The 26,443-nt window shown below is 36.6% G+C and overlaps 1 protein-coding gene and 1 long non-coding RNA gene across 5 annotated transcripts in view; both read left to right on the top strand.

The window, feature by feature from the left end:
- LOC134658881 (uncharacterized) overlaps positions 1-26,443 on the top strand; it is a 379,350-nt gene that overhangs the window by 124,603 nt on the left and 228,304 nt on the right. The gene's annotated exons all lie outside the window — the stretch shown is intronic.
- LOC134658797 (irregular chiasm C-roughest protein-like) overlaps positions 1-26,443 on the top strand; it is a 36,444-nt gene that overhangs the window by 8,593 nt on the left and 1,408 nt on the right. The window contains exons 3-19 of one of the 4 annotated variants that reach the window (XM_063514451.1): positions 4,457-4,537; positions 5,473-5,624; positions 6,858-6,949; positions 7,586-7,694; positions 8,427-8,600; positions 10,235-10,337; positions 10,679-10,812; positions 11,141-11,267; positions 12,009-12,154; positions 12,347-12,500; positions 13,132-13,370; positions 13,968-14,126; positions 16,807-16,854; positions 17,432-17,517; positions 18,344-18,498; positions 20,218-20,298; positions 25,869-25,961. In XM_063514451.1, the coding sequence (XP_063370521.1) occupies positions 4,457-4,537; positions 5,473-5,624; positions 6,858-6,949; positions 7,586-7,694; positions 8,427-8,600; positions 10,235-10,337; positions 10,679-10,812; positions 11,141-11,267; positions 12,009-12,154; positions 12,347-12,500; positions 13,132-13,370; positions 13,968-14,126; positions 16,807-16,854; positions 17,432-17,517; positions 18,344-18,498; positions 20,218-20,298; positions 25,869-25,961 (2,133 nt within the window). Of the gene's footprint in view, positions 1-4,456; positions 4,538-5,472; positions 5,625-6,857; positions 6,950-7,585; positions 7,695-8,426; positions 8,601-10,234; positions 10,338-10,678; positions 10,813-11,137; positions 11,268-12,008; positions 12,155-12,346; positions 12,501-13,131; positions 13,371-13,967; positions 14,127-16,806; positions 16,855-17,431; positions 17,518-18,343; positions 18,499-20,217; positions 20,299-25,868; positions 25,971-26,443 lie in introns of all 4 variants that reach the window. The other 3 variants (XM_063514450.1, XM_063514452.1, XM_063514453.1) reach the window with 3 other exon arrangements.

The raw sequence follows: 26,443 nt of genomic DNA, 5'->3' as shown, positions 1-26,443 counted from the left end.
ATTTCAAGGCGGTTATAATCTGCTTTTACTACGAGGTAATAGTTATCCTAATTTGTGGTTTACCACTCAATGGTATTGTATTCTTGAGACTCTTTAAGTAAACTAGCTCAGTTGAAAAGATTTACACTATACTTACATGATATTCTGATATCAGTGTACGTTCCAATTAGCCTGTTATGTACCCCTAGTGCAAATTTCATTCGATAGCGTGACGTGACGTACGCAAACGTTAAGTGTCATTTTGTATGGGATTTTGAGTTTCCAAAACGTCCCGCTTGGCGCGCTGTTCAAATTCCCATACAAATATAACGCAAACGCGAACGCTCGTCACGCTATCGAATGAAATTTACACTAGGGGCACAGGGCGGACACGGCATACATCAAAAATGATTTGCGTTTCATGTGTGCGCGGCACGTCTGTACACGCGTCATTGTGTATGTGTGCGTAAGTCGCTCTACTGAGAGCATGCCAGAAGTCCGTCAGATTCATGTCGCGGCCAGTCGCGGGGCGAGGTAATCCGAGTCGGGGCGGGGCGGTGCGTGGCCGTTCTGTATGATAATACTATTACTTATTCTGTGCTAGGGGTTTAGATTATACTATGTAGATACGATTATTGAACTACTAGTTCTAGACAAAGACTGCCTGTCTCAATTGCTGACTACAAAGCATGTCAAAACTTGGCAATAGCTTAAGAAGCTCTTTCTATTCAAAGACGTCTAGTGTCTAAGATACTCGGCAACTTGTTTTATTGAATACTAGCTTCAGCCCGCGACTTCGTCTACTTGGAATGATGATAGTTAAAATCTACCCTATCCTCGTGCTGCCCACCATATAAAATTATAGCCAAGGAAGTTTGAATCTAGTAGTATTTCCAATTGGGTTCAATTTAATTTGTTCGAAAATTTTATATTACGTGACAAATGAAATGCTAGCTAGCTACTTTGTTATTAATTAAGGTTGACATTCCATCGAGACTGAGTGTACATCATAATGTACATTGGGCGGTTCGAGGCTATAGGATATATGTCAGTCCCCAGGATGCAAACTATCTCCATACCAAATTTAATTGAAATCGTTTCAGCGGTTTAAGCGTGACCTCTTCATGCTTAAACCTTAAACAGAGAGACAGACAGACATACAGATTTACTTTCGGATTTATAATATTAGAAGGGATTAATAGGGATCACAGATTCATTAATAAAATATAATTTATATCTAACACGAATTGGTTCTTTAATAAAATTTGATAGCTGATGTAGATGGTGCTATACGGCTTCATGTAGTACAAAGGCCAACTTATCCCTTTAAGGAATCTCTTTCAGTTAACCTACCAACCTCTAACTCTAAAACTGTCTATTTATATTTGAAAGCTTCCGCAATTGTTTAGCCAGATAAAACGTTTTCCAACCTTGACTGTACATACAATGTAATACGTAAGAACTACCCTTGAAAACTCATTCAATGATGCACCTTATGTAATTACAATTAGGTATATTATCGAAAGGATTTTCAAATATAGTTACTGCAGTTATTCATGATTATTTGATGAACAAGTGCCAAGTCGGGGTCAATGGCCTGAGGTTAATAATATGTGTATGAGATTTTTGAGATGTGCAATGTATGAAAATAAACCGTTTTTTATACGTGGCGCCTTGTTGGCGTAATCTTTCGGGATACCTATAAATATTTGGTACAATCAGCATCAAACAGATAGTGGCCAGTAATGTTTCACATCCTTATTTTTGAAGTGATAACTTCTTTAGCGGCGCTGTGCACTTTTTGAGGTGGGGAAAAAATGTTAAACTCGCGAGAGATCACGTGACCGTAAGACGATCACGTGACCGTAAGACGGACCTGTTACATGTAATCTCATTGAGTTTTTCTTTATTGATTTAAATGCCATCTAGTGAGTTTCGCTCTAACTGGTATTAATATAACTAGAGTACTAACAGTGATGTGCTTAGGCGTTTCAAGTAATGCGACGAAATAACGCTAGATGGCGTTAACCTCAATTATACATAGTGCATTTTGCACTAGTCATTGAGTTTTCACTTCTGCCGGCACTCCCTGAGTGCAACTCGTTGTTTTTTTACGATAACAAGGTGTGTTTGGACACTTTTGTTTCTGACTGTACAGTTCACTTCTGAATTAGTTGTACCTCATTTCACTGTATTTCAATCGCTGTGTGTTGTGACATTTAGAATAGAACTTAATGAAATATCTAAAAAGCTCGAAGAAACAACGACTCACGATAGACCGGGCCGGGGCCGGACCTAGGGTTGCCAGATGGTCGGGATTCGGCGGGATTCTCCCAATTTTTAGCATGTTGTCCCGATTCCCGACAAAGTGAAAATTGTCCCGAAAAACAGCTTCAAAACAATAATTTCAAGTTCCGAACTGTCCTCGAGCGAGCAAGCGGCCCGCGTCGAGCCCGAGCCCGACAGCGCGCGCGCTGCGCGCGTGGCGTGATTGGGCAGAGCAGCTGACGTAGTGCCAATAATGTAAAATATTGTAGTTTTTAATACAATTAATTTAATTTGAATGTTTTTTTTCCCGACTTAAGGCCCAAATCCCGAAAAAAATATATTTTTTCCCGATAATAGCGCCTTTCGATCTGGCAACCCTAGGCCCGGACCGGAGCTTCCGGCGCTTCGTTTTCTATGGAAAGCACCACGTGGTCAGCCCGGTCTAACGTGAGTCATCCTTAGTACGAGTGCGTTAAAAATCAAAGAAAGGTGTCGAAAAATTATCTTTTCGCGTACTGTGATGTGATGAATGACGAATGATTTTGGAAGGAATTCTGTTGTAAAAAAATTGGCACGGTTTGAATTCATTTACATCACCTGATTCAAATTTAAGAATGGCCTTTTGCGTTTGAAATTTGTGTCGAAATCTAGTCAAAGGTTCCACTTCGTCGCTTACCATTATGGATGAGATTTGCTTATATCTTTATACGAATAAACTGTCAAGCGTCCTTATGGCAAGCTACAAAATGGGAATTTTTGCTTGGAAACCTCACATTTGGAGATACGATACAAAAAAGCGTTCCAAGGGTTCCGTCCATTAAGTCCGACTCACGCTTGACTGCACATTTCTAATAGGTTTTCCTATCATCTATAGATAGGTATTTAAAAAACTATATTGTGTTTTTTTTTTCAAAATTTTAGACTCAGTAGTTTCGGAGTTAAAGGGGGGAATGGTCGGACAGACAGACAGACGCACGAGTGATCCTATAAGGGTTCCGTTTTTTTCCTTTTGAGGTACGGAGCCCTAAAAACATTTTTTATGGAAACTAACTAGGTATGCGTAAAAACGTAAACATGATTTAAATTGTTTAGGTAGAGTTATATTTGGTACACGTTACGACGTGCTATTATACTAAGGAAGCGTAGGTGTAGAAAAAACAGTATCAGGTAAATGTAGCTACTCTTTATGCGAGCTGAAATAGAATAGATGTGTGATGATTTAAGGTTTGAGGAAGATAGTTTTGAGACGTTTTCTACATTCACATTTGTAAAATCAAGTGAATGTTTGATATACGAGCTAAAACTCTTAAAAGTCTTTTTGGTCAAACTTGCTGTTTTTTTTTAAATCTACATATTTATAAAAGAAGCCTTTATCAATGAGACAAGTCGGCTCCGTTGGGCCTCTACATTACAGAGTTTCAATCAGTGTTACTAGATATCCAAAGAACTGTACACGAATTTCGCAGTTTTAGACAGGAGCTCCACCAATATCGAGTGAAAAACCCCAATATCAGTTACTGCATAATACTTAGGTCATACCTACTGAAAATTCCTGGACTGGCCACTTAGAAAAAATTAGTTGTCTCATATATCAGAATCCAGAAACTTTCAGTATGGCCCATAGCTTCAAATAGTTGCGCCCTCTTGTGTCGAGTCCGAAATAGTCCGAATACCATCTTGCCGGTGAACTCTAAGATGTCTGTTCATATTGTAATATTCTCAGCAGAGGTTGCAACAGCTAGAAAAGCCGTGATGAATAATACTAGTAATCCATCCAACATTTGTCGGTGCAGCGCTACCCAACCTGTGTACCTCTCCCCTGCACTAGCGCTTTCTTGTTGTTGCTCATTTCTGTTTTTTTATACTTTACATTTTTTTGATGCCATAACGTTTATTATGGAGGTGGGGCATCGGATTAGGGAGAGGACCTCTGATGCTCGCGCGGGTACGAACCTGGTGCAAATGTTGGCCATCGCTATCCAACGTGGCAACGCGGTCAGTGTGATAGGCACTTTTGCACCCGGTACAGCTCGCGGAGATCTTTTTGATTAGTTTATTTGTAGTCTATTAATTGATTTAGATATTTTAAAGTATTTTTTTTGTAAGGACTGTATTATTAACGGAATTTGCTGTTATGTATATCAAAAGAAGTAAGTAAATTAGTCACAAATAAAATAATACTAGTAAAATTATGTGTTTCTTGTTTCAGGAGATTTTTCCTTAAAGATACAGAACGTGACTCTAGAAGACGACGCGAACTACCAGTGCCAAGTGAGCTCGGGGCTGAATGGTAAGTTTATCTTTTTATCCTTTATCTTATCTTTACATGTACATACATATAATCACGCCTATTTCCCGGCGGGGTAGGCAGAGACCACGGATTTCTACTTGCTACGATCCTGACATACCTCTTTCGCTTCCGTTACTTTCATAACATTCCTCATACACGCTCGCCCGTTTAGGGTGCTCTTGACCTGGCCTTTCTTCAGGATTTCCCCGATCCGACCAGAGAAAGTCCACCGAGGTCTGCCCCTGCCAACTCCCTCTGCTACTTCTCCCTTATACACTCTTATCTTATCTTTTAAGTACTTATATATGTAAAGGCCAGCAATCTTTGAATTCATCTTCTTATATAATTTTTGGTAATAATTGAATGATATCTAAAAGACAGTGAGGTTAAACGTGCAAAACTTATCGCAAATGGCGAAGAAGCAAATTGTTTCAAGTGGCTGGTGAGATTTTATAATATTAAATAAGAAATATATTATATTATATCATCATGTTGAAATGCTTCAAATTTTTTTATTTCTTCCCTATTGATACGAACTTAAGCTAATACCAATGACTGTTTTGGGACGTACCTATATCAGGCGTGGCTCATTCCGCGATTTCGTCTCCAAGTACTTCCCTACAAGTACATGCGGCCCACACCAATTTTGGTGTCTAGCCGTAGTAGTTGCCGCGCACCGCTATGGTGGACGTCTGCTCGCGCTTGCGCCACCTAGCAGTCATATCTGTCGTAATAAACGCGTTTTGTTAGAGAGTGAATCTTCTGTACCTAGTACTATTATTTATTCTGTGCCTATATACGAAATATCACCTGATACATGGATATTTACCACCAGTTTGGTTCGGTGACTTAAAATATTATACCTACAAGGAAACTGAACATGTCCTTCGAAAAAGACACCAGAGTTAATTAATCCTTGCTTTCTTTGTCTACAGGAGAACCAGCCATACGATCCCGCTACGCTAAACTAACAGTGTTGGTAGCTCCGAATCCGCCCAGGATCGTGCAAGGTGCCTTCATAGATGCAACAGAGGAGCAACCAGTAGACATTGAATGCGTGTCGGTTGGCGGGAAACCGGCGGCTGAGGTAAGTTTGTCTTGTTATTGGTCATTCCCAAAAATTTAAGCGAAAAATACTAAAAAAACTGTGAACTTCAGAATAAAACGTTCAAAGTTTTCAAGACGACATGAGGGACTACAATAAATTCGCTCTGAGCAACAGTTTTTGTAGCAAATTTAGACTTATAAAACTTTGCCCTTGAGGCATTGTATCAAGGATGCTAAAATAAATAAATAAATATACAAGATTTACTCGTTTAAAGGTATTAGATACGCGATATAATCCGTTTCCGGATTTGTTAGATGTATTTTCCGATATTTTTTTTTCTTGTATAATAAATTCCGATCGTCTTTTTTCCCTGTATAAAAATTTCCGCACGCCTTTTTTCCCTATAGATATATTTCCTGGTATATATAAATCTGAACGCCTTCTTTCCGTATAGACATATTTTCCGATAGATTTATTTTCTTATACACAAATATCTGAACGCCTTCTTTCCCTGTATTTTTTTAACATAATGCAATATTTTATAGTCCTTAATTTTACTAGGGGACAAATTCCCGGCTGTCTTTTTTCCTGATCAGAAATTTTAAAATAGATATGATTCTTGATAGAAAATTATATAATATGTATTCGCAATGTAATAAACTAAATAGACAGAAAGTTATCTACACGTATAAACTGTATAGAGGATTAATAGGCGTACTTCTGTCAAGTGCCTAACTAAGTACAACGTTTCACTCGTTTGATTTGATTACTGATTGGTAAAATTCCTTTAAAGATAACTAACCATGATACACAAAATATTCCACACAAGATTGCAAACAGGGTCCAAGCAAATAAGAAGTTTTGCCCCTAGTAAAATGAATGACCATGAAATTTTTCGTTAAACAACAAAAATACAGGGAAAGAAGGCGTTCAGATATTTGTGTATAAGAAAATAAATCTATCGGAAAATATGTCTATACGGAAAGAAGGCGTTCAGATTTATATATACAAGAAAAAAAATATACCAGGAAATATATCTATAGGGAAAAAAGGCGTGCGGAAATTTTTATACAGGGAAAAAAGACGATCGGAATTTATTATACAAGAAAAAAAAAATATCGGAAAATACATCTAACAAATCCGTTTCCGCAGTGTTATTTCATGAGTAACTATCGCGGTAACCGAAGACGATATTGAATGCTCTATGGTGGAGCAGAAATATACCAATATTTATATAAATTTTGAAAGTCTACTAAATATTTTTTTTTTCAGATCACGTGGGTCGATGGCAACCAACAAGTCATCAAGAAGAACGTAAAAACGTCAGAAGAACTGATACCAGATAGCCTAAAGTTTAAAACCAGGTATTTAAATACAAAACACATGTGACGTTATCTATGAAAAGGGACCTTATTGTCGATGGCGCTTACGCCATTATTAACGATGCTCCGATATAAATACAATGCCGCCCGACGCCGTGCGGCGTAAGCGCCATCGACAATAAGGTCCCTTTTCATAGATAATGCCCCATATTGTCATGTAATTTTAGGGTAAGTATCGGATAAATAAGAACAAATTTTTACGATTTTTTTAATATCTGAATTTGCCTACGTAATCCATTACATGTATTTGATGTGCTAGTAAAAGTCAAAAAATAAAAAAATACTTATAGTCGGTTGCACCAAACTATCTTTCACCGTTAAAGCGTTCGCTAAATTTTATTGCATGTAAAGTTTCATAGTAGATTGCTGAGTGATGTTGATCAGTCCGCTAAATGTGGTTGGTGCAACTGGCTTGCCCTTAGACTATTTTATGATTCAAGTTATAATTATAGTAACCTGTATTAATACCTTAATTTTAACCCACAAAACATCTCATCCGGCGGGAAGGCCGATATTCTTATTGTTTTGCCTGATATTTAAACTGTCTCGAAGTTTGTCCGGCAGATTAGCGGCTAGTAAATTCACGTCACTGAAACATTAACGCAATAACTGTCACAGGTCCATATTGCGGTTGACCCCCAGCAAGGACCACCACAAACAGACAATCACCTGCCAGGCGCAGAACACCGCCGACCGCGCCGCTAGGATGGCCACCGTCTATATCGAGGTAATTTATTATGTAAATGCATTAGACGCGACACGAGAGACTCCCATTCTTATTAAAACAATAGTTACACAAAGATATATGGGTCGTTCATCTCAACTCTTCGATACCTAAAACATATAGTGAGAACTGTATAGAAGTAACTTTGCTGTTGATGTCAGGTTTGTGAGTTTACTTATTATAAATTGGGTCCATACTGCGGTTGATCCCCAACAAGGACCGCCTATCGCGTCGCTATGATGTTGCCACTGTTAATATCGAGGTATGTAAGCGATAACTAATTAGACTTACTAACCACGGCTACATGAGTTATAATTATTTACTGAAGCAAAATTTAATAGGTTTAGCCCAGGGCTTTGCCAGGGCAGGGGGGAAAACTTTTGAGAAGGAGAACCAACCACATAAGAAATTGACCGAATCTCAAAAAGCCCTAATTAATTATGATTCCGGCTAAATTACATTAATCCTACTTTGCCGATCCCTAGTCTAGCTGCTAAATTTTGATGCACTGAAAAGAACAGGAAAAACCTAAGAAAAAGTTTAGGTCTTGTATCTACTCGTAGTTAGTACAATTACAAACTTTTATACATCCCACTGCTAGGCACAGGCCTTCTGCATTTTTCAAAAGGGGTTACGTTATATTGCAATCGTTAGCTAAATGAGAAACTTTTTGATTTGTGATTTTGGAGGACCTTTGAAATTCTTGGCCACTAATGTTTTTCTTTTTTTAAACAGGTCAGATACGCCCCAAAAGTGAAACTTTCAATCAGCTCGGGCGCCGTAGACGGGCGCTTCCCTGAGGGCTCAGAGGCGCGACTGAGATGCGATGTAGACGCCAATCCAAGAGCTCAGGTGTACCGATGGTATATCAACAACAGCCCTGTTGTTGGAGATTATACTGAGGAAATGGTAAGTTGTTTCTTTCATTCTTATCCCTTTCTCACTCTCCCAGTTCAGCAGAGATGCGAAGTGGATGCCAATCTGAGGGCCCAGATGTACCGCTATTACATCAACAATAGTCCTGATGTTGTAGAGTCGTTATTAACTTAAGTTTTGTCACACCTTTCTTTGATTTTTCCTTCCATCTTTGCTTCCATCTTTCCTTTCTTTCTTCTATCCTTCCTTCCTTTCCTTTTTCCCTCCCTGTTTTATCTTTCCTCCTTCTAAAACATTGATAAATGGTGCTGGCGATACCGTGAAATATTTCTTAGCAGCTTTAATAAGCATCGCGCTATCGGAGTTGCAAATGCCGTATACTTATACTTATTTAATTTTTTTCTTACCTTATTCTTGTTATTATTTTTTTGTTTTTCTATCTTCTTTCTTTCTTACCTTTCTTTTTATTTCCTATTTCTTTATATTTCTTTCTTTTTTCTCTCATCTCTTTCTTTATTGCATCCTCTCTTTTTTCTTTCGCCCTTAGCTAAATTTATAATAGGGACTAAACACCCATCAAGCGTAACACTAGTGTGTTTTAAACGTTACAAAATAAAAATAACCAATTAAAAGCCAACCACGCGGAAAATGCACTAGATTATCCGATTACCGTTTTTTATGAGCAACGTGCGCGTTCATTTTTCAGCGGCGCATTTACAGTTTATGCATGAACGGCTGCAGTATGGAGCCTGGATACAGACGAATAAAATTACAGAGTAACAATATTGTAAATGTTGAGAAACTTCATTATTAATAGCCTTATCAAAAAACTCAAATAATTCGTGAGTTACCTAGATACTTTTAAGACAGGGCTACTGATAAAACGTATTTATTATCAAGTACGATCTAAGTTTAGTTTTAGTATTTAATTTATACATGAAAAATAAATAATGTTGTGAGCAGTCTTGAAAATCACAGCAAATAAGCTTTCTCGCTACTATAAACAAAGCTTGCTCTATTCTTGAAGATTGGATTCTTAACACATTCAGTGTCGAAAACCCGTCTATCGGGTATTTTATGATTTCGTTCCCAGGCCAGACGACCCGATTGTCGGGATCGCAGTACTACAGCTTTATATGACTACATTTTTCTGGTCTGGCACGGATGTCTTGTTTGGCTGGGTGGAAATGAATGTGTTAAAGCCTTATTCGAATCCAGGTTACAACACTAGTCATTGATCATATAGGTGCCTAATATCGGTTGATCACAGTAAAACCTTGAACTTCAACGTCAACCAAAATAACATGTTTCTGAACTCGACCGTACAGTATTTCTCAGCACGCTCATATTGAAACAGTTACTCTGTTACTTCAGTTATCTGTGACCCAACGCGGAATTGCTAACTTAACTCCGGTGGGTTAAATTAAAATTGTTGTTTTAACCCGCACTTCTGGGAAAATGTAGTTTGGGCTCAAAATTCCCGTTGTGAATATGGCGAGGTCGAGATGATGTTTAATAAAGGAATTCCTTTCTGACGTTTTAACTGTATCATACCAAAAAGAATTTGAAATAGAGGTGGATTGTCAAAGTAAATCATGTAGCCACAGTAAAATTTACTGCTATCTTTTGACAGAAGATTTTGACAGATAATTTGTATTGGTCCGCAGATAATCTTCAATGTAACAAGGAAATATCACAACGCAGTGGTGAAGTGTGAAGTGAGCAACTCCGTGGGGAAAAGTGAAGAGACTGTTACATTAGATGTTACATGTGAGTTTAATGATAATGAAAATGTTGTTTAGGTCTAGTATACCCTCTGGGAGTTCTAGTTTTCCCTTTGGGTTGGAAGGTCAGACGGCAGTCGCTTTCGTAAAAACTAGTGCCTACGCCAATTCTTGGGGTTAGTTGTCAAGCGGACCTCAAACTCCCATGAGCGTGATGCTTTCGATAGAAAATGAAGCTCCGGAAGCCACAGTTCTTGTTAACCTTTGAGCATTTAGAAAATCATTATGATAATTAGGAGCAGAACAGTTTCTGTATCACGTATTCGGATCACAATTTAGATTTAGCTTCGGTTAACAAAATTCGTTACGAGAGTTATAATTTTTTAGATCCACCAGTCTTCCGAACAAGGCCCCGCGACGTCGAAGCAGACGAAGGTTCGACCGTCAGCCTCTACTGCGATGTGGATGGCCAGCCCAAACCCGAGATAAAGTGGGTGCTTCACGAGCCTGGTCGGATCGCGGTAAGTGACTACCATGCTTTTACCACGTTCTTAAACTACGTAAAATCTGTCTACTTTACTACAGAATTTGCTCCAAATTCGAAATTTATAAATGACTATATTGTGGTTTGTTATTATTCTGTTGAATAATATTTTAAGCCAATTAACTTTGCAATTAATATAATTTCTAAACAGATCTTATAACAATAGCGATACTTGATTTAACAATAGAGGAAAAAACTAAAAGGGTTTAAAAGTACCTAGTCAAATGGGATCATGATTTAGTTTCAGTATTAGTGTGATAAATGTATTTGACATATTTATGTGAACTTGACACACATTTCAGCAGCCTAAGGGGTCCGAACCGACCCTGAAGATAAAGAGAGTAGACGAGCAATCCGCAGGCAGATATGTCTGCATTGCCAAAGTGGAAGGATATAATGAAATCAGGAGCGAAGCTACGGTTTTCATTAGAGGTTCGTATTCGTATTTGTCTTTTGTTTTAATATTGGCCAAAAAGTATATTACTTATACATATAGACATTAGACACAAAGCGCTGGTGGCCTAGCGGTAAGAGCGTGTGACTTGCAATCCGGAGGTCGCGGGTTCAAACCCCGGCTCGTACCAATGAGTTTTTCGGAACTTATGTACGAAATATCATTTGATATTTACCAGTCGCTTTTCGGTGAAGGAAAACACCGTGAGGAAACCGGACTAATCCCAATACGGGCTTAGTTTACCCTCTGGGTTGGAAGGTCAGATGGCAGTCGCTTTCGTAAAAACTAGTGCCCACGCCAATTACTGGGATTAGTTGCCAAGCGGACCCCAGGCTCCCATGAGCCGTGGCAAAATGCCGGGACAACGCGAGGAAGATGATGATGATAGACATTAGACACATGCTCTGACCTTCAAAGCAAAGAATTCTCTGATCTTCGAGCGGTTAAGTTGTTAAGAAATATAACTGCACTTCAAGAGTTTATTTTTGAAAGAAGCCTCTTTCTAGTATGTCTTATTCTTCTTTGTCGTTTCCCTTTTGCCAGAGAGTGGCCGTGGTCATCATGTTAATGCTTGGTGACGAGATTCAATACATGCCGCCATTCTTACTCGCTTTGTAGATTTCAGATTTTCTTTCTGTTTTTAGTTTTGAAAGAACAATTTAGAATAATTCGCAAAAAGTCTCAAATACAACTTTACTAATTTCATTGTTTTTTTCTAGGACCGCCAAAGATTCTTTCCAACAGAACACAATTTGGTGCAGAAGGGGAGATGGTGACGATAGAGTGTGTCTTCCTTAGTGTTCCTAAATCTTTCGACATCATATGGTACTTCGAAGGTCGAGAAATCAAGCCTATTGAGAACCCGGTAAGACACTTGATTTTCACAATTTTTTCGTTTTCTTTCTGTCCTTTCAACGCATTCTATTTTGATATAAATATTTGCGGTCGGGCTTGATGGTTTACCTAAATCTACAATTTCTTTATTTAGTTCCAAGTGTACATTTTATAAACCCATTTAGGTAAATGCATATGAAACTTATTTTTCATTTTATTTTAGGAATACGCGCCTTTTGAACAAGACCTGGGTGATGGAATAGTGAAAGCAAGTTTAGTGATCAGAGCGAGTCAATCGAAACATTATGGACTTTACAACTGTAGTGTCACTAATGATATTGGGAATGCTAATGCTGGAATCACTCTTAAACCCATAAGTAAGTTTATGTTAATCTTTAACTATTTATAAGGAATTGTTTTTAAATTTAAAATGTATTTATGATAATCAATGTACTAAAAAAAGAAGTGGACCGCCATGTTAGAAAGATAAATTATCATCGGTCACTTATTACGATGCGAAAAAAATAAAAAAAATAAAACAACAATAAACTGTAAGATTAAAACGCATCGTGGAAAAAAGAGGCGGGGAAAAATTTCATGGATCGAATAAAAACAGGTATACATACAGACGTACCAGAAGGTGATGAAACTGGCAATGCGAAGAAAAGACTGAATAGAACTGCACCGACAATAAAGCCTCTCTCTTTGAATTGAATTTATTTTTACCACCAATAATACCATGGATTATGCGGTCGATAACACAAACGCATAGCTTCCTATTCGTGATTCCCATACAATAAGGATTCCACACAACTGCAGTTTACTACATTCGTGATTCCACACAGTAGTTTTTTTAACGCAATCGATTCTTTCTGTTCGTGATTCTACACTTTACCGTTAGTCATTAGAACAGTTGTAGTTATGACTAATTATGCAATATAAATTAGCGTTTTTTTATCTTTACTTTTAATTACTATTACATAATGTTATTCTTTGTAATTTTTTCAGAAACCTTACCTCTCTTCATCATTCTCATCGGAGTCACATCAGGCATCATCGTCTTCTCGGCCTTCATCATTCTCCTGGTCATCTGCAACAGGAGAAGGAGACAGAAGAGTCAGCAGATGAGCGAGAAGCCAGATGTCACTGTTACCACTTGCGATATGTATAACAAGGAGAGCGATAGGAGCTCGAATATTAGCGATTTGAAGTTGCAGTTGCCTCATGGGGACGGTAGTTATGAGTTGGTAAGTGTACATCAGCCATATGAAATCTTAAACTATTTCGTATGAACGTTTGTGAATATCGGCTTCGCAGCTTAGCAAGATAGTATTCTTTAGGAAGTTATAATCTTGATTTTTGAAATAAAATAAATTTAAAAAGTGATTTTTGAAATAAAATAAATTTAAGAAATTATGTCAAGATAATTATACATTTGGAATAAGTATATAAATTGGTAAATGTGCTTTACGTTTTGCAGCTAATTCAGCAAATTTTTTCTCATAACTCATTCAAATCTTAAATTTTTAATGATTTTAAATTTTCAGATAGGTAATAAAAGAATTTAAACAGGTCACTCATGTAATTTTAGTCGATTATCACTAACCACTCAGTGTTTGTGTTGCTCCTGTTAATGATCCTCGCAACTTATCAAAATATGTCGAGTAATAAACGGCTAAGTGCGTGATTATCAGACTTAAAAAATAATACATCATCATCTTCCTCGCGTTATCCCGGCATATTGCCACGGCTCATGGGAGCCTGGGGTCCGCTTGTCACCTAATCCCAAGAATTGACATAGGCACTAGTTTTTTTTTGTAATTAATACATTTATTATTTACCAGGACTACACCAGCTCGGACCGTTCCGACTCTAAACTACAGTCAGGCCTGCCATTGGCCGGGCCTGTGACTCTACCGAGCATACGATTGGACGATCCTCTGATGCGGTTCAGATACAGCAACGACTATTCTGATCCTGCTTACAACGAAAATTATTATAAGGTAAGTTGGTTTTGTAAATTGGAAACTATTAAAAAAGGAACGAAATAGTAGTTTATGCAACAGTGATATAATAAGGGTTCTTAAAATTCAAGGGTCGAAGTTACAAAACGAGACGTAGTCGAGTTTTGTAAAAAAAGACCCGAGAATTTTAAGAACCAATTATGAGCTGTTGCATACATTACTTTTTCTATGACAGCTGCAGCAAAAAAAAAAAAAAAAAAAAAAAAAAAAAAAAAAAAAAAAAAAAAAAAAAAGTTATTATTAAAAAAAAAAGAGTTATTATTAAAAAAAAGAGTTATTATTAAAAAAAAAGAGTTATTATTTAAAAAAAAGAGTTATTATTTAAAAAAAATTGAGTTATTATCAGTGTCCGACCGAAACAGGTTTTTTTGCCGAAACCGAAACCGAAACCGAATGTTCGGCTTTGGCTCTAGTTTCGGCCGAAACCGAAACCGAAACCGAAACTTTTGAAGACTTGCTAAAATCGTTGATAAAATGTCAAAAACCGCTTTTAAACTCATATTAAGGGGCTGTCAACACGCAATGTCCTTGAAATTTATGTTACTTAAGGGGCTCCGCCACGCCAATGACCTTCGATCTGAATCCCTTAGTTTTCTTATGTTTTTTGTAGCTTACCATAATAACAGCATCGGCTTTAAGCAATATAAACTGTTTATACGACAACGAGCACTCGAGCCTGAGGAAGGACCCCCGAAGGACCCGAAACATGTCGCCAATAGCGACTAAAAATTCAAGTGAGTGAAACCGTTGTCGTATAAAATAAACAGTTTAAAATATGACTCACGAATATATATTAATATCGACCAATATAAACTGGTTTTCTGGCCATAACTTTTGTGTTAATTCGTTTAAAATTAAAACCCTAGACACGTTTTACGACACGTCAAAGACGAACCCAAATATGTAGATTTCGTATAAGTAATATCCTTCACAGCAATCTAGATACGAAAAAAGTGTTCTTTTAGACAATGTTTTAAAAAAAACATAAAAAATAGTATCAATTTCTTTCAAAATCCGGTAGACAATAATGGAGATAAAGATTGAAGAACCGATAGCCGTTTGTCTTATCTGTAGTGCAAAAGTAGGAGATACGATTCAAAACTTGTCAAAAATCGATGAAAACCGCAGGCAGCCCCTTTTAAGAAAAACTATTTGATTTAGTAAAGCAAAAAATATATTTAAACCTATGTTAATATTTATTATATTTTAATACCCCGGCCGCACTCGATACATGATTGAACGACATCGGCTCGATAGAAAATAATTGCAAAGATTGGTCTTAAAATCACCATTAAACGGTTCTAATGTCTTTATTACTTGATTTATGTGTCTGAAATTAAAATCAATTTGTCAACACATTTACTTAGGTACACCTAAACCGCTAACGAGTAATATTACACAAATAATCCACATTGAGCGCTGGTGGCCTAGCGGTGAGTAAGAGCGTGCGACTTTCAATCCAAAGGTCGCAGGTACAAACACTACAAACCCCGGCTCGTACCAATGAGTTTTTCGGAACTTATGTACGAAATATTATTTGATATTTACCATTGAGGAAGCCGGACTAGTCCGATAAAGCCTAGTTTACCCTCTGGATTGGAAAATCAGTCTGATGGCAGTCGCTTTCGTAAAAACTAGTGCCGACGCCAATTCTTGGGATTAGTTGTCAAGTGGACCCCATGCTCCCATGAGCCGTGGCCAAAATGCTGGGATAACGCGAGGAAGATGATGAGTTTTCTTATTATTCCCTTGCCCAGGCCCAGTAACATGCGATAGTTCTATCTCATTTACTACGATACAATTAGACAGTGTGCGCGTTTTAGGTATTGACAGTCTCTTAAGACTGCGTCGACCGTTCAGTGGCCCCATTTAGTGGAATTGTGTTTAATAATAAACCGCTTAATTTCTGTATACATAAATCAGTATATGTATTAATATTGTTGTCCTACTTGTTCCACAACTTTTGGTCTTTGTCACATAGTTTAGTTTCATAGAACAAAATACCATTGCGTATGTTTCGGCCCGGCCGAAAGGTTCGGCCGTTTTTTGGCCGAAACCGAAACTACAGCCGAAACATGATTTTTTGGCCGAAACTGGCCGAAACCGAAACCGAAACCGAACCTTCGGTCGGACACTAGTTATTATTAAAAAAAAAAAAGAGTTATTATTGTAAATGAAAACATACCTCTTTCAATCAAGATGATCGGAACTTGTATCTTTAAAAAAAATAAAGCAGTTGTATTATACTCATAAGATGACTGCTAGCAGTCATCTTATGAGCCTATAGACAAAGCATTCAAATGACATTGCTTTAGATATCACTGTCAGTCATTTAATTGACACATTTAAGTGCTGGAGTAGAAAAAATATCAATCGATCGACGCATTCACATTTAAAAAAATAAACAGAGTTTAAAATCCTAAAACCGCTCGATCAGGTTCAGGTTGGCTAAAAGTCGGTTTCAGGGGATTAGGAATTTTTAGGGATTAATTTTATTTTGTTAATTGAGATATTAAATCAGTCTTCATGATCACTTTGTAGGCCTTTATAGAAGATTTTAGATTATTATCTGCGCCCAAAGTTAAAATGATTTTCTATGGAACAGAAAAATGTTAACTAAACCTTTTAGATGATTTTAATTTTTTTTATTCCCTTGAAGATCATTAGAGGACGTGCGTATGTATGTAGACTAGCGTTGAAAAGCTCTGTAAGCATATCTTTAAAAACATTTTTCATTATTGCTGTAGTGGCTAAATATAAGATCCAGTTATCTAAGTTTATTATGACTGTCATACGCCATTGATACTAACATTTTTTTCTATTAAACTAATATCACAAACATAATACTCCAATGTGTGTGTACTGTGTACAGCTATGCTCACGACCTTACCCCTAAATCTGACCAATTAATCCAACAATATACATCTGTAGCAAATTAGAACTTACCAATTGCTAAACACTCTGAACAACCCTTTATACCAACTCCAGAATCAAACCAAACAAACAACCCAAAACATCTTATCTACCTTCACTGTTTTTACAAATTTGGACTTTAACTTTATCAATTTAACGTCCATTCTCCAAACGCATTCTCTCCTGATTCAAACCAAATATTCAACTATTCAAAACATCATAACAGCCTTCACTGTTTTTACAAAATTCAACTTTGACTTCAGCAATTTAAAGTACATTTTCCAAAATTATTAGTACAGTTACAATCGCCCCCGAAAGTTTGACCGCAAGCTTGTTGACGTGCGCAGCTGACACGATGCCTTTGTTTGCAGAACCCGGGTGGGTACGTGTATGACTATCCGCAGGGGTACGCACCGCCGAACAACCTGAGGGTACAGTCGCCGGAACCGACTAACAGGTTAGTGGAATTAGATTCGTAAATGGGAACTGGAAATGCTGAGAGGATCTCTATAGAAGCATGTACTGTAAAACCACTCAACACTATGGTCTACATGGAAGTTCAACACGTAGTTAAGTATCAGTAACAATATTATTATTGGTGATGCCTGAGTTTTTCCATCCTTCTATGAAAATATTTTGACTTAGAACTGCAATATTCAAATAATATTCACACCTGAACAATGATATTCGAGTTCGTTTTTTTTTTAAGGTTAAGCAAGTATTTTAATGAACTTAATGACAAAATACATTATAGTGCTCCAGTAAGAGAGTCGTGAAATAAAAAAAAAATGCTCAGGTAACGCAAAAAATTACTGATATTAATACAAGATTTGAGCATTTAATTAGTTACCAAGTTTATTATACCTAATTACGTAAAATATTTTGATTTGTATTTTGAAATGACAATTCAATATAGAGCTACCGTGATTCGTGCTAATATTATTTTAAACAGAATTACAAGTTCTAAAGACAAGAACAACGAGATAACTACTACAGTACCCTATATCCAAAGTTCTCCACGAAACCATAACTATTTTTACCCTTCGCGTACAAAGACATTTCCACAGACCATTATCCCAAAAACCCACCCGTAAGTGTTAGGTCCAGCCTCATTCACTTCACTATTTCCACTCCCACGTGCCCAAAACCCACTTATTGTGTCTCCACAATAAACTTGCTAAAGTGCCGCACGGTCGACACTCAAGCAAGAAGTTCCCTAGTAAATTTCTGCAATGTTTTTGTGTTCCCTTCACCAAGATATCCGACGATTCTTTCTTGCACAGGTCACTTCAAGGCTCATTGACGCGCAGCATCGACACAGCTTCAACTTTACCGTTGTCAGCCGGCAATGGATCGCAGAATAATTCTCTGCAACGAACGAAAACTCAAGACGAGACTGATGCAATCAATAATTTGGGCCTGCCAGTTGGTAGCGACAGTAAGTGAGGTTCCTGTTTTGATTAAGGGAAGAATTTTGTTTAACAAATTAGTTGAGGCGAAATTGATAATGTGCGAGATTACTTCGGATCTCATCTTATAATTTTAAAGGATGTCCCGAGTGTCATTTCTTTTTGTACTTTTGCTAACTTATAACAAACTTGTATATGTCGCAATTGCCGCAGGGAAATGATCAAAACAGAGATTTGAACAAATCTCTAAGGGATATGATCAAATCACGCAGGATGTTAAAATGGCGAATCCATATCATCATTTCCCTAGAAAAATTCAGTCATTTGACCAAATCACTGACTCTGTTTAGTGAAAAGACAAAATCGGCCAATAAACGCGAAACGCTTTTTCATTTCACTAGATTTGTTTAGGAATTTGACAAAATCCCTAACCACGACAGTAAGTTGACGAAACGACCTTAAAAAGTTAACTAGTTTTATCTTTCGCTAAACAGGTTTAGTGAAATTTCTTTTCAGGTTTAATTAAACAGTTATGTCTTATAGCATCATAATAAATTAATAATTTAGCAGTAAAAATACCGGAACGAACTCTTCAATCGCAAAAACATTTTATTTTTGTGTTCATTTAACCTTTTTAACCACGTATTTTCAGGCTTTCGCGTTTTAAAATAAATACGCCGATTTCAATCGAAAACTTTTAATCAAAAAAACATGGCGCTATTTTCGTACCCTGTGGTGACCGACAAAAAGTTCTGGCTAAAGTTTTAACTTGAATAACAAGCAAAGCGGTAAATAAGCTCACATGCTTGAGCCTTTTAAAAGTCGAGTTGAACGCAAAACGTGTTGGTTGTGCTGGACCGCAAACTTTTGTTTTATATTTTTTTCTACTTTTTCGTGTAAGCTTATTAGCTTTGGCTTGTGGTGTAAGCTTCTTACTTGACTCGAAATATATTGGACTAGTTTGTGCCTACGACTTTGTTTGCGTGGATTAAGATATTGATGATCACACACTATCCTATGTCCTGTCTCGAGTCTCATACAAACTTCTTCAAATTTTTCATAATGAGTTGAGTGGTTTAGTCGTGAATAGATAACGGACAGACAGACAGATATACAGAGCTACATTCGCATTTATAATATTAGTATTAATATGGGAATTTACGATGTTATAGGCTGCGGGCCGATTTTTGAATATCATGCACTCGATTTCGTGACTCTAAAATTTGTGGAAAACGGTGAAATGCTATTTTTAAAATACGAGCTACTAACATTGACCACTTTTTTCAATTCTATTACTTAAGTGCCTAGTAGTGGATATAGTATTGATGAAGAGAGCTACACGAAATCGAGCGATCGAAATTCAAAAATGGGGGCTGGCACGGAATAAATAATAGGTACAGAAGTTTCACTCCCTAACAAAACGCGTCTATTACGACAGCTATGACCGCTAGGTGGCGCAAGCGCGAGCAGGCGTCCGTTCCGTAGCGGTGCGCGGCAACTACTATGGCTAGACATCAAAATTGGTGTGGGCCGCATGTACTTGTAGCGACGCGACGAAATCGCGGAGTGAGCTACGCCTGCCCCTGGGGTCATATTTGCATTACAATATAGAATAGATTATGCCCTATGAAGGTTTAAGTGACATTTAATTTGTCGGCTAAACCCTGTATGACGGGTTATTACAGTTTTGGAGAACTATAAATTCAACTTACTGTTTTCCGTTGTCACAAGTGTCGTTCTGTTTGCAGCGCCACCTATCTACGCGAAAGGCGTCGACTTGCGGTATGCGGCGACATACGGGAACCCGTATTTAAGGAACAGTTCACATGGTAAGTGAAATACTTTATACCACAACGAGGCTGATTCTGATTCACTACGCGGCTGGTGTCCTCACTTGCCCTCAATGTGCGTGGGGGTTCATCTTGAAGATCGGCTACATCAGCCATCTTCGGGCGCACGTGCGCCGAGCTAACTATTAGGAGTCGAAGTGGTCGTCATGGTCCAAATCGGCCGGAAGGATCATGATGCAGGGCTATCTAACCTAACCGCGGAAAACGAAGTTCGCAAAATGCGAGCATCTTTCTCTGTCACTCTTCTTACGCCTTCGTTGGAGTAAAAGAGAAAGATCCCCGCAATTTGCGAATTCGATTTTTGCGGTAGGCCCCCAGGTGTTCATTTTGTTTTGATTGGTGTGTAGGAAATGTAATCAGTCGTGTTAAATATTGGTCATCTCGCTTGAACTTACTAGTGTGCATGAGATGCACTAATTAGCATAAGTGATAGTCAAGGATGATAATCAAAACAACATCAAATTATCAAATCAAAATCAGCATTAAGGGAGAGGGGGGTTTTTATTAAGGACGTAAAATGTAATGTGCGTATAGTTTAATGCAGTGTGCGCTTGACGTGGGCCAATAGTAAACTGTAGTAAATATCCCGCGTTCTCGTGATAAACTTAATTTATGCTGCAAACGTCAAGTGTGCGGTTTATGTTAGCGCAAGCATAAATACTTAATCATACCGCAAGGAACGGAACAAGTTCTGTTAAATAAATTCTGTCGCTTGACGAAAAGGAATAATCAATTTCTTTCTTATAGAAAAGTAATCAAAATTACTTTAAATTAAAATATTAATCGTAAGTGAGTAGGGTCAGTTGTCGAACATTGAAACAATCGTACACAGTGAAACTTTGCGATATCTCGGAAACTAGGTGTTATCAGCTAGTGCTGTCTGTCAAGCAAGGGCAGGCTCAAGGACCCCCAGCACCTCCCCAATACGCGAGTGCGCCTCGGAGAATAAGCACGTTGCTACGAGCGTTATTGTGAATTCGCGTGACAAAAGTAATATTTTTCATTTATGTTTCGCAATTTTTTACCAAGTTATAGAGTCTAGTTTGGCGTTATTTAATTTTTTGTTGTGTTCTATGTGTATTAAAGTTACTTTGGAGCTAAATATTTTTAAATTTCTTTCACTCTTTGGTGCAGTTTTTTTTAATTGTTTCAAAAAACACCCCCTAGTCTCACAATGAAACATATTTATATAGTAAACAATGAAACATGATGTTCACTGAACACCAGTATTAGTACACAATGAAACTAACTCATTATTTTTTTAATTTATTAAAGACTATGTGCGAAATTTGTGAAACTAAAATACCATGAAAATTGATAATAATTTGTCTATCATATGACAAAATATAAGATACTTAACTTTAGAAATGGCTGAGATAGGATAGTTTATATGTTGAATGTTTCATTGATGGCAAGGTTAAGGTCACATGTCTAACATTGAAACAGTCGTTTATAATCACTATGTTGCAAGAAAGTGTATGATATCAAGCATGGAGATGCTTAAAACCCTCCCGCGTCCACCTAGTTGGCAATCATGCTCCGTGGACATAAAAGGCGCCTTTCTCGCAGCATGCCGTAAGTGCCGACCAGATTTTCGATTCACAATGAAACTTAGGTGTGCGTACAATGAAACAAGTCTTTCGCTTTTAGATATTTCAGCAATCTTATAACGACTCCGTATTTTGGAAACCTTTTAAGTAACAAATTTCAGCCTACCACTATTTTCTCCTTTCCTTTCTCATTAATTGATTGAAAGGATGTATGTATTAATGTAACTTATTTATTACAACGTTTCAATGTTTATTAAGGATGTTTCATGGTAGACTATATATATTACATCTGTTTCACTGTAAAAATTAGAGTGTTTCATTGAAAACATGCACAAGTACACAATGAAACAAAACTCATTTTTCAAAAAAAGCTTTATAATACAGAAACTGTTAAAAATAAGTAGAAACCAAGAACGCCATATGATAGCCAAATAAATTGTTTATCTTCATACGAAATATCACACTCATAACTTTAAAAACACCAGAGATAGGAAGGCTTAAACTTTTAGTGTTTCATTGATCAACAACTAACCCTACATTTATATTTGAGAGGCTCGTGATGTTATATAAAATATCACTTAATCTGATGACTTAGTATATATAGGTCCTGTGAAATGGGGATTTTTTAAGAAATATATGATAGCAACTAAGCAGAAGACATAAGAAGATACTAATGGGTACATTTCTAATGTCTTCTAATCTTTTTTATTTATTACTTGATTTTTAGTATACCTTACTTTAAGATTTTTTTAGAGCGCGGCGTCAACAAACAGCTTCAGCTTCAGTTTAGAGAAATATACAATTTTGGTGTAATGTTGTATTTTTTGATGAATTTTCAATAAAAAAACATGCAGACCACACCTTGTTTAGTAGATTACCGCAAGGACATAAAATGGGACGTTTTATCCAAGACAGTCAGGGTCCAGAATAATCTCATTCGCTTGAATACAGTATGAGACGTTTACGACCGTGTGAAATGAAAAAGATGGCGTAATGCCATGTTTTAAAGAAAATAAACTGACCACACACAGGTTTAAAGATACGTCAAACTGAGAACATCAATTAAACAAAGTCATATTTGCAAAACCGTAAACCGTAATCAAATAAGCTCTAATTGAAAACTTACTTTGCGAAACCTTTAAAACATCTTACTATGGGAAATGTTCTCGAGCGAGAATGTTTCTCATACAAAACGGAGAATGTTCTCGAGAACGGCACAAATATAAACTCGCGCCGAATGGAACAGACAAAATAGTTTATCTGTCGCGTCTTTTAAAGTTAAAATACGGAATTATCTATTGGATAAACAAAAATTGCATTACTAAGGCAACCGTGCCAACCAATACACATACTCACACACGCACACACACACACACACACACACACACACACACACACACACACACACACACATTCGCGCAAGCCAAAAGTAATTATTATGTTTTCCCGGATATTTTTATTTGTTAGATATAGTTTTAGTTCTAGTTTTAGTTTTTAGTTTTATCAGGTCACGTCAAAATCAGCGTCACGTTGTGGGTCCTAGGACTCACTTCGTGACACTAAGCTGAGTGGGGACCTTTTAGCACAATGTATTTTTTTTCTGTTCGTCTTAATGAATTTTTGTTATTATATTTTGTTAATTTTTATGCTAATTTGTTAATTTCTTGTGCTAATAAATATATAACTTACTTACTTACAAAAATTATCAAGATGACCAAAAATTCGGTCTTATGAAGTTAACTATGGACAGACGAGAGGTTACAAGAAAAAAAGGTTAATATGTATTAAATGCTACGATAATTTATCTTATTACAATAAATATCTGGGTGACCGAGCTTCGCTCGGAAAACATATAATAACTCGGAAATGCGCGTTTTCCCAGAGATAAGACCTAGCTAGATCGATTTTTCGCCCCCGAAAACCCCCATATAGCAAATTTCATCGAAATCGTTAGAGCCGTTTCCGAGATCCCCGAAATATATATATAAATAAATAAATAAATATATAAATAAACAAGAATTGCTCGTTTAAAGGTATTAGATTATTAGATTAGATAATTTGACTCAATTTTCACTCATGAAGACATAAAATGACATTGTGTGTCAAATAATAATAATTAGGTAATTTAAGTCTAACCTCTCTGATAAATGCCAAGTTCATTAAATTTTCCTACGCATTCTCTCCTACACCATTAAAATGTCTGCCCTCGAAATAACATTGAATTTTGAGCGCCATTCGGCTTTTACAAATTAATTAGAAATTGATTTCATTTTTACAACCATTTCAGCGAATGTCTCGGCAATATGTTGCGTTGTGTTCGTGATATTTATTGAATATTCTAAAATAATGGCATGTAGGTAAAGACAGTAAAAGATAAGCTGAATAATATCGAAAATACGCATTAACAGTTGAGAGAGTGAAATAAAAAATCTGTCAATGTTTTTGGAAATAATACTGGTATTCGACTCCTCTTACTATTTAAGTAGGTAAGTACGATAGAGAATATAGAGTTGCGCTGCGATTGACATCAAACTGAAATCAATTTCTAAAGTTTCAATGTCACTCCTTTGGATTTCCAAAGCAGGGTTTGAACTTATTTTCCCTACGCGAAGCTTAAGATCTTACAGGATTTTATCAAGACCGCCCACTAAGCCGATTTTGATGAGATTGATTTTATAAAGGCGTCTTGCATATATTAATAATTTTAATTACATTTCAAGACTCTACAGAAAAAGAAATCGAAAGGAGAATATCTATGGGATGGAAAAGGTATTGGTCAAAAAAAGATGTATTTAAAAGTAAAATACCAATACATCTTAAGAAAAAAATTATGGATAATACGATCCTGCCGACAGTAACATATGGATGTCAATGTTGGCCTCTCACAACAAAAATAATAAAAAAACTGAGAACGTTCCAGCGAGCAGCTGAAAGATCAATGATGGGCATAAAACTAATAGATCGCATAAGAAGCTCAGAAATAAGAAAAATAACGAAAATTACGGATATAGTTCATACAGTATGTAAACTAAAATGGAGATGGGCAGGCCACATTGCTAGAGCAAATGACGGACGTTGGAGCGAACGGATCATACAGTGGTATCCAAAAGATGAAAGGAAGAAAAGTACAAGAAATAGCGGCCAACAGAAGACGCGCTGGAAAGACGACGTAATAAAACTGGCAGGCACAACATGGCAAAGAATAGCTAGAGACCGACACAAATGGCGTGATATGGAGGAGGCCTTTGCCCAAAACTGGGCGTCCAAACAAACCTAACATAGATTTGCTTAACCTTACTCTAATACTTAATAAAAATTAAATTCTGCACTAACTAAAACTAAATATTAAAAATTAAATATGTATGTAAATGGCACTAACTATCTAAGAAAGAAACTGTATAACGTTTGGAAATAAAGAGCTTTATTATTATTATTATTATATATTAATAATATTGAATCTTCTTTTTAAGAGATTACCATGTTATGATATATCTGGATTAATTTAGTAAAAGGCTGGATATTTTAGGGTAAAATTTTATTCGATGGTTTATTTTTGTATCTGCCTATCATTTATTATTATTTTTAATAACATAGGCAACCATTAACAAAATAATTTTTACGACTATTATGTTGTGTGCTTTTCAATACTTTGTTTATTTTACCGGTATGATTTCTGATTGCATATATATTCTGTGGATTTTTTTCTTAATAGACCCTTGTTTCCATATAACATAAACAGGCATATTTTCTTCCTAGCATGCTGATTTTAAAGTTTATACGCCTATAGTAAAGTTTCAGTAAGAAAAATCTCCATTTATTGAATGATTTCTACAGGCAAGACGCGTCACGCTACAATTGGACCCATTCGGATTTAACGTATTACCTAATCAATATCTTGAATTTCCCTTTTCTCAAATATACGTTTATTTTCCTACACTCTAAGCTATATTTATAGTTTATTGTGTTTATCACTTTAGTTTTAACTTAACTTTATTACAGGTTACCCAAACCAAGTGCACACAGCGAAACCGGCGTCCACACCGGCGCCGCCGCCATACTCTGCCGTTCGGAGTTCAGTGGTCATGCCATCAGGTCAGTGAGGTCTGTCGTCATCATTATCATATACCATTAGAATTAGATATTATCAAGTAGCTTGGGACGAGAGCAATGTCAGGAAGGCCGAATTGAAATAAATAAATTAGTTTTTTTTTATGAAGACTACTTCGCCGTCGTGATTGAATCTTAGTGGTTAGGTTATGCCATCAGGTCAGTGATGTCTGTCGTCTTCATCATTATTATCACATACCATTAGCATTAGATATTATCAAGTATAACTCAAGTATAGTAAAGTAGTTTGCGACGAGAGCAATGTCAGGAAGGCCGAATTGAAAGAAATGAATTTGTTTTATTTTATTTTATTTGAATTAAAAATCTTAGTGGTTATGCCATAGTTACTATCATATGTCACATTAAGTTAGATTAAATATCAAAGAGCAATATAATGATATGTAGTGATATGATATGTAGTAAGGGACGCATACTCTGTCAGGTAAGCCATGTCTAAATTAACAAGA

The sequence above is a fragment of the Cydia amplana genome, chromosome 23 (assembly GCF_948474715.1).
Source record: "Cydia amplana chromosome 23, ilCydAmpl1.1, whole genome shotgun sequence".
In the NCBI taxonomy this organism is placed as follows: Eukaryota; Metazoa; Arthropoda; class Insecta; order Lepidoptera; family Tortricidae; genus Cydia; species Cydia amplana.
The sequence above is the reverse complement of the archived record's forward strand: the minus strand, read 5'-3'. Positions and strand labels throughout refer to the sequence as shown.